A 15167-nucleotide genomic window follows, 5' to 3' on the forward strand; every position below is an offset into this window, starting at 1 on the left:
CCCTCCAGTGGCAGTTTCAAATATATGCATCAGTTTATATTGGCAATGCATTGAAAAACTTCTGTAATTCTATCTTCAGGTTAGAATAATGATATTCCAAACAAACCTAAATTAATCTTAAATTAATCTTAAAAATCAATCATTTGCTACACAGGCCTTATCAAATTTCAGCTCAGCCACATATTTTATACAACCATCAACAAACTTCCAATGTAATTCTGGCAATTCTTCTTGGCTGAATGGATATGGTTAATTTAAATTAGTGTGTTTCCATGCAAACACGCAGCTTTCAGGCAAACAGTGCATCTGTAAAGGATTCACAGCGTGTTTGACATTGTTGCAAATTTATTACAAATAGAAAACTAAGAAATCGCATTTACATCAGAATTAATACTTTGTTGATACACCTTTGGCAGCAATTACACTCTCAAGTCTTTCTAAATATGATGCCACAAGCTTAGCAGACCTATCTCTAGGCACTTTAGCCCATTCTTCTTTGCAGTTCATCTCAGGCTCCATCAGGTTGGATGGGAGACGTCTGTGCAAAATCATTTTCTCTCCAGAGATGTTCAATGAGATTCAAGTCTGGACTCTGGCTTGGCCACTTCAGGGCATTCACAGAGTGGTTATGAAGCCACTGCTTTGAGATCTTGGCTGTGTGCTTTGAGTCGTTGCCCTGCTGAAAAATTAACCGTCTTCCCAGTCTGAGGTCAAGATCGCTTTGGAGGAAGTTTTCATCCAGGATGTCTCTGTATATTGCTGCATTCATCTTTCCCTCTATCCTGACTAGTCTGCCAGTTATTGCTGCTGAAAACCATCCCAAAAGCATGATGCTGCCACCACCATGCTTCACTGTAGGGATGGTATTGTCATAATGTGCTGTGGTCGTGCTGGGCCAGTATGCAGAGCAGAGTGCTGAAACCGCATGGTGAGTTGCAGTCTCTTTAATAATAACATCAAGAAAACTGGTAACTCACAGAAAACAGGAAACATGGAGCAGGTAGTTGTCTGGAGGAAACAGTGGAGAATAATAAGACCAGTGAGTACAGATACTGAGGTAGGGTGGAGAATGGACCAATGAACAAGGGGAGCTAATTAGAGGTCAATCAGGAGCAGCTGGTGGAAGAGAGAAAGCAGGCAACTGACAGAAGGTGGCTAATTAACACAGATCAGCAAGGAATCCAGGAGAATAACAAGACATCTAAGTTAACAGAAATAAGTGAACAATGGAGCTACCAAAGGAACATAAACAGGGAGGAAACAGATCTACAAGGAAATACAAACGAAAACATCCAAGGCAAGAAAGCCATCAAAACACAAGAATGAACGATGAATCTAATCAACATGAATGAACTAAGATAACAGCAAATGAAGAACATGGCAGTGCAAAAAAAGCAGACAGAACTCAAACTCAGGCAGATTATGACTGGCCTGGTGATGAGCGGTGCCTGGTTTCCTCCAAACATGACACCTGGCATTCACACCAAAGAGTTAAATCATTGTCTCATCAGGCAAGATAATTTAGTTTCTCATGGTCTGAGAGTCCTTCAGGTGCCTTTGCACCTTTTATTAGGGAGTGGCTTTCATCTGGCCACTCTACCATAAGGCCTGGTTGGTTGATTGCTGCAGAGATGGTTGTCTTTCTGGAAGGTTCTCCTCTCTTCACAGAGGAACGCTGTAGGGTTCTTCGTCACCTCCCTGACTGAAGCCCTTTTGCCCCCGATGGCTCAGTTTAGACAGCCGGTCAGCAGGAAGAGTCCTGGTGGTTTTAAATGTCTTCCATTTACAATTGATTGAGGCTACTGTGCTCATTAGGTCCTTCAAAGTAGCAGAAATCTTTCTTTATCCTTCCCCAGATTTATGCCTTAAGGCAATCCTGTCTCAGAAGTCTACAGACAATACCTTTGTCTTCATGCTTGGTGTTTGTGCTCCGACATGCACTGTCAACTGTGGGACGTTATATAGACAGGTGTGCATTTCCTAATCATGTCCAATCAACTGAAGTTACCACAGGTGGACTCCATTTAAGCTGTAGAAACATCAAGGATGATCAGTGAAAACAGATTGCACTTCAGGTCAATGTTAAGATTCATGGCAAAGGCTGTGAATATTTATGCAAATGTGATTTCTTAGTTTTCCATTCGTAATAATTCGCAATAATCATCTCAAACAATCACTTTTACATTGTCATAAGGGGGTATGTGTGTAGAATTTTCAGGAGTTAGATTAATTTGAAATCATTTGGAATAAGGCTGTAACATGACTAAATGTGGAAAAAGTGCAGCACTGTAAAACCTTCCAGATGCACTGTAGTCATACATTTTCAAATAGGTTCAGTTCAGGCCTTTCGGAAGACTAACTCATATGCTTGATGTTACCATTTTTCGCTTCCAAAACAACTTTATTGTGTTTTGGGGTCTTTTGCAATATAAAACAAAAACCCACCTTTGATTAAGTTTGAGCCAAACCGTCTGAGCCAAACCCCACCCTCACAAAAAAGAAATTAGTCAGGATGTTCAAGAACAGTCCAGGAAGCAACAATGCTCAAGCCTGCTATGAACTGGAAACTGCTGGAACACCATTGCTGTCAGAGAAGATTACATCATGAACTGTGAGATCCATAAAGCCTGTTTCCAAAATTCAGACAATCAAGCTTGAACAGAAATTTAAAGCTTCCCAGAGAGAGATCCAGGATGCCTTCTGAAGAAACTTTTCATGGTCAGACAGGACAAAGTCTGAGACTTATCCACGGAGAATGTTAAACATAAAAACACTGTACCAGCTGTTAAGTATGGTAGCGGCACCATTATACTGCTTCAGTTTTACTGCCTGTGATACTGATATATTGCACAAGTGGATGAAACATTGGAGGACTTTCTTTGAATTCTTTATGTTTAACAGATTATTCATGGAAAAGTGTATACTGGAGGAATAACCTATGAAGGAACTGTTAACCAAATATGATCTGGGATCCATGCGTAAAGTTAAGCTGTATGTATAATTTTTCAACTATGTGGATGATAGAAAAGCTAAAAACGGATAACATTCACTGTAGCGTATCTTACTACTAAGTTCTTTTTAAAAATAAATTTAAAAAAATCAAATAAAAATAAGTTGTTTTATTGTATAAATATTTCACCCTGCAACATGAAAAGTTAAATTGCTTCATGCATAATTAGCCCAAAGTTAATATGGTATTTACAGTCATATTCAATAAATTAGAATGTGTGTTCTGATGAGGATCATTCATCTGATTAAACATATTAAATTAAGTATTAAACATATTTTTCATTAAGCCCACATCCCTGTATAAAGACCTTGTCTTTATTGGTCTGATGCAATATTCTAATCTTAAATGTTGTCTTTTCATTAGCTGTAATTTAATTCAATTGAATTCAAATTTGTTTATATCGCACATTTAAAACAACCTAAGAGTTTGCAGATTTCTGACCCAAACTGTCTGATTTAGAAGTATAAACATTGAAATTATGTTTTTCACGAGTCCAACGCAGCAAGATCATCCTTATAAAAAATGTGAAATCACTCAAAAACCCGCAATCCAACCTTTATTGTTTCTACATGAAAAAAAAGTCTGTTGTCAATTCCAACTAAAAGATGTACAGATTATCTCTGATTTACAGCTTTTGAATAACAATACTATATTACAAATTATTGAAGTTATATGATAAATTATCTCATTTTTATACTCATCAATGCAGAATCTCTTGATTTGGAGAGATTTTCATCTCCTTAACCAAAACTTAGTTAAACGTAAATCTCATCACAAATCTAAAATGCTTACTGAAAATAACTTTAGTAAATTCATAGATGAACAAAATAAAATAACTCCTTATGTTGTTGTTGCAGCAGTTTTTGCTTAGTGAGATTAAACATATAATAAATTATGTATTTATGTTCAATTAACTGGCATAACTAAGAGGTAACTGGCATGACTCAGAAAGTAGAAACTATAAACCAAACTTTATGATTTTGACAGTGAAACACAGGACTGGTTTATGACAGCTTAAATTAGGCCAAAATGAAGTCACACTATAGAAGCTATTACATTTCATGGAACATCTCAGCGAATATTCTCCTGTTTACATTTTTTACATTAAAAGGATTCTAATAAAGTGCCGTATCTTGAGAAGAATACCACCGTAGAACCCCTCAAGTGATGCAACTTCCCTGTCCTTAACTGTAGTAGGGGTTGGTCTGGCCTCGGCTCTGAGAGTAAGGGTTCATGGATCGGTTCTGGGCATAAGGGTTGCTTGTGGGTCGGATCTGCTCATAGGGGTTGTTCTTGGGTCGACTGTGAGCGAATGAGATCATGTCATCTTGGTTGTCGTCGAACCGCTGCAGCAGAGAAGAAGAGAAATCAAAATTTGCGATTGGAAAAAACACAGATGTTTGTCTTCACTGCGAGTTGAATAGAGGTGTACCCACCGAGTTCTGACCCGAAGAAATCAGGTTTTGTCGGCTGTTGTTCGGAGTCATCTCCAGGTTGGTCCTGCTCTCCCAGTTGCCGGTGGCTGTGGCCCGTGGGATTCGAGGGGCTCCAGAACTTACTGCCAGGCCGTTTGTTAACTCTTTGACTGGGGGGGGATAGCCGTTGCTGTCGCTCTTGGATAGTGGTGCCTTTGCAACAGAATGGCTGTGATAAGGTTTCCCAATGTCTTCATCTTCGATCTTAGAGCTTTTCTTCTTGGATCTGAACAAAGAACAACAGAGTGCTGCAACTGAGTCTGTCCTACTGTTGTCTGTTCATATTTAGATTCGTATTCTGTGATTATTTGGTAAAAGTACCCAACTTTACAATGACCACTCACATAACACTTACCTTGCAAGCTAATACAAAGGTTAGAATGCAGTTTTAGAGAATAACAATCATGACAAAGGTGATTAAAAGTAGTTGCTGAAGTGATAAATAAACAGGGTTGGAACTTACTTGGTTGTTAATACTCCCAGAAGGATCAACGCGATGATCAGCAGGGCTCCGAGGATGGGTGCAATGATCACAAGGATCAAAACCCTGTCTAACAAACAACGAAGAAGCAGTCAGTAATGAATCCTAACCTGGCTACAACAGGATCATATAACATGTTATACAATGTTACCACAGGTTCAGATTCAGCCTAAATTACAGGACTATTTCATTGTTTTTGAAGGAATCTGGACTGCATTATATGAAGCATTGATTCAGTGTTCTGGATGAGCTAAAGTTTGTTGCAGCTTTGCAAACAATTCACTAAGCTGACAATCCAACTCAGAATTTAGATAATGCTTATGCTGTATACTCACTGTCCTTGCAGTTAAAACCAGTATAGCCAAAGCCACATCTGAAACAAACAAATTAGGTCAATTTAAAATTGATGTACTTGCAGACAATCATACAGCTAGAAAGTTAAGTTGATAGACTTACGAGACACATTTGTTTTGGTTTTTGTCATATCTCTGACCATCGGGACATTCTAAAATACAGAAAGTAACACTATAGTAAGTACATAGATAAATGTTTAAACTCTCTTGCTTGTTAAACTTTCTTACCCACGCATATTCTTTCACTAAAATTTGTTGCACGGAAGCCTTCTTTACAGGAGCATGTAAAAGTGCCTTCTGTTGACTTGCACATTGTAGTTTTGTCATCACAGGGAGCATAATCACAAAGGTTTTGGGCTTTAAATGGAACAGAAATAAAGGGTTAGTAGGATCAGTAAACTTTATAACATAACATAAATGTATAATTAAAATCGTCACTGATACATAATTCCCCCACAACCGCCTTCGATTTAAAGAGATTAGACTGTATGAAAATGATGCCATATACTGCGGCTGGCTAGTAAGGATTAGTCCTTCTAAACAATCCTGGGTCTATATGTTGCTCCGCATCACCACCAAAATCTAATCATCTGTTACTTCTCCTAATATGCACCATCTCTGAAAATTTCATCCAAATCCGTTTATAGTTTTTTGAGATATTTTAAACACAGACAGACAGACGGCGACAAAAACTTCACCTCATAAGCAGGATAATGAATCAAGCTGTCAACCAATGAAACAGCCATACCACTACAAGTTTCTGATTAACATAGAAAATGATTGACATTTACATTTTGTTCATTTGCTAAATCAGGCAGGAGATTCATAACAAAAATCTTCTATAAATAATTCAGACTGAGCCACACAATCAACACAAAAAAATAGTGAGGCAATTTTAATGAATGTACTATATGTAAAATAAGAGAAAAGAAAAAATATACTAAAATACTCAGAAGTAAATATTTGTATTGAACTCACCAGCAAAGGTTCCTGGCAGCGAACAGTCTTCGCAGGTAATCGTTTTCATTGTTATTTTGACATCATCTTCTGTGATGTTAGCATTTGGTTGATAGATGATTTCTATTGATGCTTCAATGTTGCCTGCTTCTGCCCTTGTTTTGCTTGATTTTGATCCCCTATGTAGAAAAACAACATAAATAAGCAGTGGATTAATGTATCTCACTCTGAATGCATTCACTAGTGGATGAAAAACACTGTTTTGACTCTGAAACTTACTGGAGCTCCAGCACCGAAGAACCAGAGTATAAATAATTTTCTTGGAACTTTTGGTCAATCTGTGTATTGAAAATATCATTTTAGTTAATAGCATTCTGTTTTGGCAAAATTTGGGCAAGTAGAACAAAGTGGCTTTTTACAGTATTACTCCATTTAAAATTGGGCATTTGGGTCAAAATAAACATACATGGGGAAAGAAAGATGGTTGCTTACCGCAGTAGTAATTTTCTCTGAAGTATCTTTAAATTCTTGTGATTGTTTGTTGCCCATTTCAGGTTTAAATGTCTCCTTCAATGATAGCTTTCCAGGGAAAATCTTGGCTATTTAGGGAAATATGTAAAAATATGTAAGAAAGATCCACAAAAAATCCCACAACCATAATATTCAAACAATTTATATTTTAAAAAGACAGTTCACTACTATTTTATTATAAATTAAATATTAACCAAAAGTCACTTAAGTTACTATTAACCAGGTAAGTCCTCTCTTAGCCCAAGTGGATGATAACAAAAATGCTTTAAGAAATAATTATAGTATTAGCTATTTATTTCATTAATTATAGTCCAAGACAAATTACACCAGACAAATGTTTGTGTTAATACAACTAAAGAAATTGTGTATTTATCACATTAGGGCCTAAAAATGAAATCATGACTTGATAACTTGACACTAAATATCATTCTAACTATATTTTTAAAAGGACTAACATTAAAGTGGCCAAAATAGAACCAGACTTTAGGGTTCTAAATGGTTCAGTTCAAAGAATAAAAAATTAAAAGGGTCAATATTTCAATATATCAATTTTTTTATTTTTAAACTCATCTGTGTTAAAAAGTCTTTTTGTTGAGATTTATAGTTAGGAATTTGACTTTCAAAGTTTAACAGATATTATTATATTTATAGTAATTATGAGTTTAAACGTCATAATTTGGTATTTAATGTACAGTCATAACTTTGAGGTTCATAGCCATAACATGAATATAAATGTCAAAATTTTAAACTCAGTGTTTTTACTTTCAGTCATGACTGAAATTTAAAGTTATAATTTTGGTTTAAATGATACGATCCACACTATTAATGAATTTGATTTGAAATTTAGAATAAAATTTTTTACTTTAAAGTTGAAAAGATGACTATAACATTTAAAATTTGGGGCCTGTATATCATTAGTTCATCAATTAACAAACCTTGTTTATCTCGGAGAAATAAAGCCCACTTTGCAAAGCCTTAAAAATCCTCAGAATGACCAGCAGGGGGCAGCTACTTGGGTTCCACAATGATGTCTTCTTTTATAACAGGCAATCTAGTTAATTATTTCTTTAACATGTAGCTGTAGTGAAGTTAATTCATTCTTTTACGCAAATTAAAAAGATTTTCAAAAAAAAAATAAACTTAACTTGTTTCAATAAAAGAATCCCCAAACCACTGAATGACATCAAGGTTGTTTAGTCTGTTTTTAGTTCAACTGCTTTACTGAAGCCAGATTACACCTACTAACAATCCCTGAGGTGACACTGCAACACATTCTACCATATATTCTAACTGCACAGGTCGCTACACCTAGTTACAAGAAGAAAGATGATTTCAGTGTTGCTTTACACTCTGATACTTACCCCTTACACAAGAGCCAATAAAAACATCACCAGTCAGACACAAGCACGCAAAGGTCTGGTTGGCACGTTCTTCACAAGTGCTTCCACCCTGACAGGGATTTGAAGCGCACGCACCTTAACGATTAAGAGAAGAACCGCAAACACCCAATGTCAGAAGTTCATAATTATGCATACAGTGCATCATAAAATACACCTTAATTATTGTATCTATTAGTAAAGTAGCTGTATTACTTGGAGGAACTGTAGTTGCAGGAGCTTGTGATGCAGAGGAGGAAGCATTGGGATCTTTAGTTGGTGGAGATCCTGTCTCTGGTGAAACACTTGAACCCTCTGTTGGTAGGGTTCCTGTTGGTGGTACGTTTGTTGTTAAAACTGGTGTTGTTGCTGGGGCTAGTGAAGTGGTTCCTGTGTTTGGAGTAGTTGATGCTGTTGCAGCTGGTGTTGTCGGTTCTGGGGTCGGAGTAGTTAATGCTGTTGCAGCTGGTGTTGTCGGTTCTGGGTTCAGAGTAGTTAATACTGTTGCAGCTGGTGTCGGTTCTGGGGTCGGAGTAGTTAATGCTGTTGCAGCTGGTGTTGTCGGTTCTGGGTTCAGAGTAGTTAATACTGTTGCAGCTGGTGTCGGTTCTGGGGTCGGAGTAGTTAATGCTGTTGCAGCTGGTGTTGTCGGTTCTGGGTTCAGAGTAGTTAATACTGTTGCAGCTGGTGTCGGTTCTGGGGTCGGAGTAGTTGATGCTGTTGCAGCTGGTGTCGGTTCTGGGGTCGGAGTAGTTAATGCTGTTGCAGCTGGTGTTGTCGGTTCTGGGTTCAGAGTAGTTAATACTGTTGCAGCTGGTGTCGGTTCTGGGGTCGGAGTAGTTGATGCTGTTGCATCTGATGTAGTTGCTTTTTGGGTCGGAATAGTTGATGTTGCAGATGGATATAAAACACAGGAGAAAAACGCAACCAATCAGTAATAAAGCTTAAGAATTGTTTCAGTCTAATTTAAAAGTCATGACTCTTTATTCTTAACACCAATCAATACTAACAACTGTAACAGCATAATTGAGTTTGATAGTATTTTGGTTTTGTAATCATGTCTTGCAGAACAATAACATTTACAGCTCAATGATGTTTTGTTAGTTTCTTGAAATTTTATTCTTGAAATTAGTTAAAATCCAAAAAAGATCATGATGGTTCCTAAAATAACCATCAACAATCATCTTCAAGAAGTAAACCTTTTTAGATTTTAAACATGTAAAGTATTGAGCAAGTATAAAGGATATATTTCTTTTTCTTTGGGTTGCTGTTTTCAGCCTGTTGACATTAGCTATTTTTGAATATAAATGTACTTGCTTGTCCATTGAACCGATAAACGCCAGGCTTAAAGCAATTATCCAAACTCAATTTATTTTTAATTTTTGATCCCAAATAAATAGATGTCTAGATTTTGAATTTCTTGCAGTTTGAGGCATTTGTTTCAAAAAATCATTGTTGTCTCCATTATTTTACCAAGGCTAATAACAGTTACTAGATCTAAAAAAGAAAATAAATGTTTTGTAAGAGATAATCTGTTTCTGCTTCAATGGAAGAGCAAACCTTATTTTAAACTCATGAAAACCGAAAATGATAATTGAAAAAAGCATAACCACTTACCAATAGTTGCAACAGCAGCCCAGAGAATAAATGTAAATATCAATATTTTAGCCATTGTAAAAAAAAAAAAAAAGATAAACCTGGAAGACAAAATCGAACAAAAGACAGAAGCAGTGCTATGAACTATGTGTGGACGACGCCTGAGAGCGTGTAGGAAGAATGTGAAATCATTCCTGACGAGGAAGTTTTAATCAGTAGCCACTCCTTCCAGGGCGTTGTTTTTTTTTCCAAAAAAAAAAAAAAAAAAACCTGGAGACCATGTTTTTTCCTTATTTATTTCCTTATAGGTATCCAACATCATAACTGTCTCTGCCCCATATGCTAGTAACGACTGAAAATGTGTCTTCATTCAATGACATGGGCTAAAACACCCTCTGTAACAAAGGAGAAGTCCGTCACACTTCATAGCTGTTGTGATAAATCAAATCTTAAATCCTTCCAGAGTTTTCCAGTTGGATCAAACAGCACACTATGTGCATTATATTCTTATTAATGTGCATGGAAATAAAAATATCACTTTATTGGTACATTTCCTATTGAACATTGAATAATTTGTTTTTAGTTATTATTTTGACCTCTTTATAAAGACTTCTAACCAAGGTGAAGGAACAGGAAGCTAGGCTATTTTTTCACACCTAGACAGCGTTGAAAGAATTTAAAATTACTAGACTCTTAGCTATAAAAATGTTTCCTTGTTGTCTTGGGTTTACTTTTTCAAAATCACATGTATTAAGGATCACTTCGATTCCACTGTGTTGTAAAGAAATGTAAAAAAAAAGTCTGGATCTTTTTGGTCTGGCTTCTAGGAAAATCTTGGCATTTAAAATTAGTTTTTCCTAAAATGAAACATGATCTCTAGTTTATTGTATATACAATTTTATTGGACTTCCGGCCACCTCATTAGGTACACCTGTTGAGTTACTTGTTAACACAAATAGCTAATCAGCCAATCATGTGGCAGAAACTCAATGCATTCAGGGGTCTGGACGTATTAAGGATGACTTGCAGAAGTTCAAAGTATTTGAAGGAGGAAGAAAAGAGATTTAAGTGACTTTTAATGTGGTATTGGACCTGATGGGCTGGTCTGAGTATTTTAGAAACTAACCATCTACTGGGATCTTTACTCCCAACCATGACTCAGATTTACAGAGTGATGAAGATGAGAAAAGACGTTTCTTGACACATTTTGGGCACATAGGTACCAGCTCAGCCGTGTTTAAGTGCCACAGCCTATCTGAGTATTGTTGACAATCCATCCATTATCTATACACACTAATACTTGCCAATTTCCAGCAGTCATTGGGCGAGAGGCAGGGTACAACCTGGACAGGTTGCCAGTCCATCACAGGAAGGACACAAGACAAACAACCATACACATACTCACACATACATAACGGCATCTTAGATACTAGATATCAATTAACCATTGTGTTATTGAATGGTGTGAGGAAGCCAGAGTACCTGGAGAAAACCTACACACGGATGAAGAGAAGACTCAAACTCCATGCAGAAAGTCCCAAGGCCAAGATTCAAACTTAGAACCTTCTTACTGCAAGGCAACAGTTCTAACTAACTACGCCAGCTAGCGTGTTGCTAATCACGCCCCCCGTATACCCATCTTCTGTAGACTACTTTTAGCAGGATAGTGTGACATGTAAAAAACCTCAAATCCTCTCAAACAGGACAATGAGTTCACCGTATGACATTCAGATGGTAGGGTCAAGTAATAGCCTCCACGGTCAGCAGATCACAGCCCTAAAGAGCACTTTTGTATGTTGTGGAACAAGAGAATCACGTCATGGAAGTGCAGGAAACAAAAATATGCGGCTACAGTGAGATGCTATTATGTCAGTATGGACCAAAATCTCTGAGGAATGTTTCTTACAACTTCTTGAATCTATGAGAATGAAGGCCGCTCTGAGCTGAATCCAGTACTGGCAATGTGAGGCTATTGAAGCTACCAATAAGTGTACGTATTTTTTACCATATTTATTTACTTATCCACTCTTTTTATATTTTGTGGTTTTAGTTTTCTCCCTCATCATTTTCTGTACAATTATTTGTTTAGCTCATTAGTTCTTTGTCGTTGTTCATCTACATTGTGTTTTTCTTTTTCACCTACTTTTTTGTTTTATGTGATTTAAAAGTACTTTTTGCTGCCCCAATTCTCATGAAAAGTACTTTATAAATAAAAAACTGAACAGCAGGGTGAATTGCTCTGTAATATTTCATAAAACTGAAATTAAGTAGTTTTTAAATACGACGTTCTGCAGAAAAGTGTCAAACTTTCTTGTGCATAATAAATAACTTCATGGAATGACTAAATGTTGGCATGTAAATATTTATTCCTCGTTGATTAGCCTTGAAGTTGCAAAGAGTTTGAAGAATGTTATTCAACCAAATCCAAATTGACAGCATAACACTGGTTATAAAAAACAGGCATTCTTTAATTGAGGACTGGATTTGTTTTTCATGCTGTTTGACTCCTTTTCTCACGCATATCTCTGCCTTTGACTTTATAGGTTACAGAAAGATGTTAATAATAAACCAGAGGAACAAAGATTAAATTCCTCGTCACTCGTTTTATGCTTTTATTGCAGGTCCATCTGTCCTCTGTGAACACGAAGATTGTTTTTAAGCTGATTTATCCACTAACCTAAATGTGAATACATTCACAAATCATCACAAAAAAATAATGTACTATGATTAATCCATAATCTCTAAACATTGACTCTGAAGGGTATTTTAACCCACTTATATCAGGTATAATCACAGACATTTGCTGACCAGTGGAACCTTCTACATTCTGACCTTTGATTTTAAGACGTCAAATGTTGTGAAATTGCTCTGACTTGCAGAAACAGGTAAAAATATACCTTAATGAAACACGTATGAAGTTGGAATGAACTCAACTACATCACTGACAGCCGAGAATATGGATGCATAGAGTGTGAAAGGATGGGTTTAATGGGACCTGCATTATAACTACATTGCTGCTCGTTAACAGAAATCACTGACTTTGATCCTCCTTGCACAGATATTGTCCTCAACTCTTGATCCATTTTAACGTAATCTTGGGCGTTGGTGAAAAAAAGCCTTAAGCATCCACTTTTATCATCATCATAAAATTACTTAAATGCATTCCACCTGTCATGCTGACCATAGTCAGTCTACACCATGGACAAGGCTGCATGTCCGTTACAAACAGGTTTCAAAGCTGATCAATTAAAAACATCACAAACGGACATCTGATGGAAACAGAGAGATTTGGTTGAAATTGGGAGAAATTATATAACTGGGTTCTCCATCAGAGCTACTTCTGTGAGAACATTTATGACAAACTAAAATAGAAGTCAAAACTAGTTTAGTTCAACAGAAGAATAGAAAGCTAATTTAAGGGTTTTTACCAGAATCAACAGAGGCAACACCAAGAGTGGTTGAAAGGAATGCAGGTTTGTATAAATCTCATTAGGATGATTGCCAAATGTTAAAAACAATATTGGTAAACTGCGGTGATCTCCAAGGCTCTGATTTAGGTCCAACACTTTTTCACCGATTCATGCTACCATAGGGCGGTGTCATCGGGATGCACAGTATTCATTTTCATACCTATGCTGATGACAGAAAGCTCTGCCTTTCTGTGTCTCCTTAATACCCAAGACCATCTGATTAAAATGTTAATCCATTAACTATTTTTGAAATTTAAAGTCATGGATGGCAGAGTATCTTTGTTAGCTCAATCTGGACAAAACAGCATGGACATTGGCAATGAATAAACTCCAACTTTAGGTGTTTGATCCATATCTAAGCTTTTCATTTCATCATTTTAAAAATATTAAAAGCATTTTATTATTTGAAGGATATGGGCAGAATTTCACTATTTCTCTGTCAGTCTACTAAAGAGACTCTGTAACAGAGTTGTGAAATGCATTTTAACCCTCACAAATTTTCTTTTTTAAATTTTTTGTGGCTGACCTAAAAGTTTCAGAACATCTAGCAAACATTAATATTAGACAAAGATAACCCTAGTAAACACAAAAAGTAGTTTACAAATGATGATTTCATGTTCTGAGGGCAAATGGCCCCGTCCACACTAACCTAGTCCTATGTGAAAATAATTCCCCCCTCATTAAATCATGAATTAACTGTGATTAACCATTTTTACAAACCACACCCTGATTACTGCCTGACCTGCAGAATCAAGAAACCACCTAAATAGAACCTAACTAATCAATTCTAAGGCTTTGGGACTCCAGAGAACCACAGTGAGAACCATTATCCACACATGAAGAAACCATGGAACAGTGGTGAACCTTCCCAGGAGTAGCTGGCCTACCAAAATTACCATTTCTTGATTCCACAAGTTTGGCAATATTCTTGTTTGAGTCGAGCTTGTTATAATAATATTAGCTTTTTCAAAAATGTTTCTAATCACAGTTTATTCATGATTTAACAAAGGGGGGCGTTGTTGGTCTAGATCAGAGGTTCCCAAACATTTCAGCCTGTCACCCCCAAAACAACAGTACCAGAGCGGCGCGTCCCCCTAAAAAGCATATAATTAATTCAGTAACCTGAAAAAATGTGATAATTTAATGGTATATTTAATAATTGAATAATGTATTAAATAAATTAATGGTCCAATTAAATAATTGAATATGACATTTAATTGTAAATTTATTTATTTCATGTAGCATTTATTTATTTCATGATATACTTATTTATTTAGTTTGTTTCCTTTTGGCCCTCCATACACCTCAGGGGTCACATGTGACCCCCCAGGTGGGGTCCCAACCCCCATTTTGGGGACCCCTGGCCTTTTTTTCTTAATAAATGAACTCATCATTTGAAAACTGCTTGCTGTACTAATGCGGGTTGTCTTTGATATTAAAATAGGTTTGATGATCAGAAACATTTTGTGTTGACAAAAAACCTGTATGGGGCAAATCATTTTTCACAGCTCTGTGGTTATCTTGCTACAACACATTCAACCTTGCTGTTACGCAACTGGAGCAAGGTGTGTCATTGTGGGTCAATTCAGTTTTACACTATAGTAACCATTAAATCTGCAATTGTATTGTTCTGAAACAAAGTGGTGCATATCAGTTACCCTGGAGGCATCGAATCGTGCTTATATGAGTTTTTTATAATGTAGTTTTGTTATGGAAACCTTCAAATTATTGGCAGGTACTTAGATGGAGTAAATACCTCCCTATGTGCTATGGACCAATTACTTAGTCTATTAAAGGTATTTGGGACATGGTTGATGTTGCCTTAAGCATCTGCACTGGTGTAAATTTTTAATCACAACTGGAAATAATCAGAGGCAACAACCTTCCTCATCCTGCACCTACAGTCTTCAGCAGCAAG

The 15167-nt window shown here is 36.6% G+C and overlaps 1 protein-coding gene across 1 annotated transcript; it reads right to left on the minus strand.

Annotated features, from left to right (window-relative positions):
- Positions 1 to 3551: 3551 nt before the first annotated feature.
- Positions 3552 to 9962, minus strand: muc13b (mucin 13b, cell surface associated). The gene is made up of 13 exons (XM_047376077.1): positions 9801 to 9962; positions 8453 to 9050; positions 8400 to 8422; positions 8169 to 8282; positions 6769 to 6875; positions 6556 to 6614; positions 6298 to 6455; positions 5548 to 5676; positions 5423 to 5471; positions 5302 to 5339; positions 4949 to 5036; positions 4447 to 4711; positions 3552 to 4356 (listed from the first exon to the last, which is right to left on the minus strand). Exons 1-13 carry the CDS (start codon positions 9853 to 9855, stop codon positions 4195 to 4197), a joined length of 1845 nt encoding a protein of 614 aa, XP_047232033.1. The 5' UTR covers positions 9856 to 9962; the 3' UTR covers positions 3552 to 4194.
- Between the last annotated feature and the right edge of the window lie 5205 nt (positions 9963 to 15167).

Source organism: Girardinichthys multiradiatus, chromosome 10, assembly GCF_021462225.1.
Source record: "Girardinichthys multiradiatus isolate DD_20200921_A chromosome 10, DD_fGirMul_XY1, whole genome shotgun sequence".
NCBI classification, from domain to species: domain Eukaryota; kingdom Metazoa; phylum Chordata; class Actinopteri; order Cyprinodontiformes; family Goodeidae; genus Girardinichthys; species Girardinichthys multiradiatus.

Excerpts from the sequence above, each read along its gene's own strand:
- muc13b (XM_047376077.1), bottom strand. The coding sequence starts at position 9,855 with ATGGCTAAAATATTGATATTTACATTTATTCTCTGGGCTGCTGTTGCA. Across the intron at positions 6,876-8,168 it reads TATTGGCTCTTGTGTAAGGG|CCAAGATTTTCCCTGGAAAG; the intron begins GTAAGTATCAGA and ends TTCCCTAAATAG. Across the intron at positions 5,340-5,422 it reads AACCAAAACAAATGTGTCTC|ATGTGGCTTTGGCTATACTG; the intron begins GTAAGTCTATCA and ends TGTTTGTTTCAG.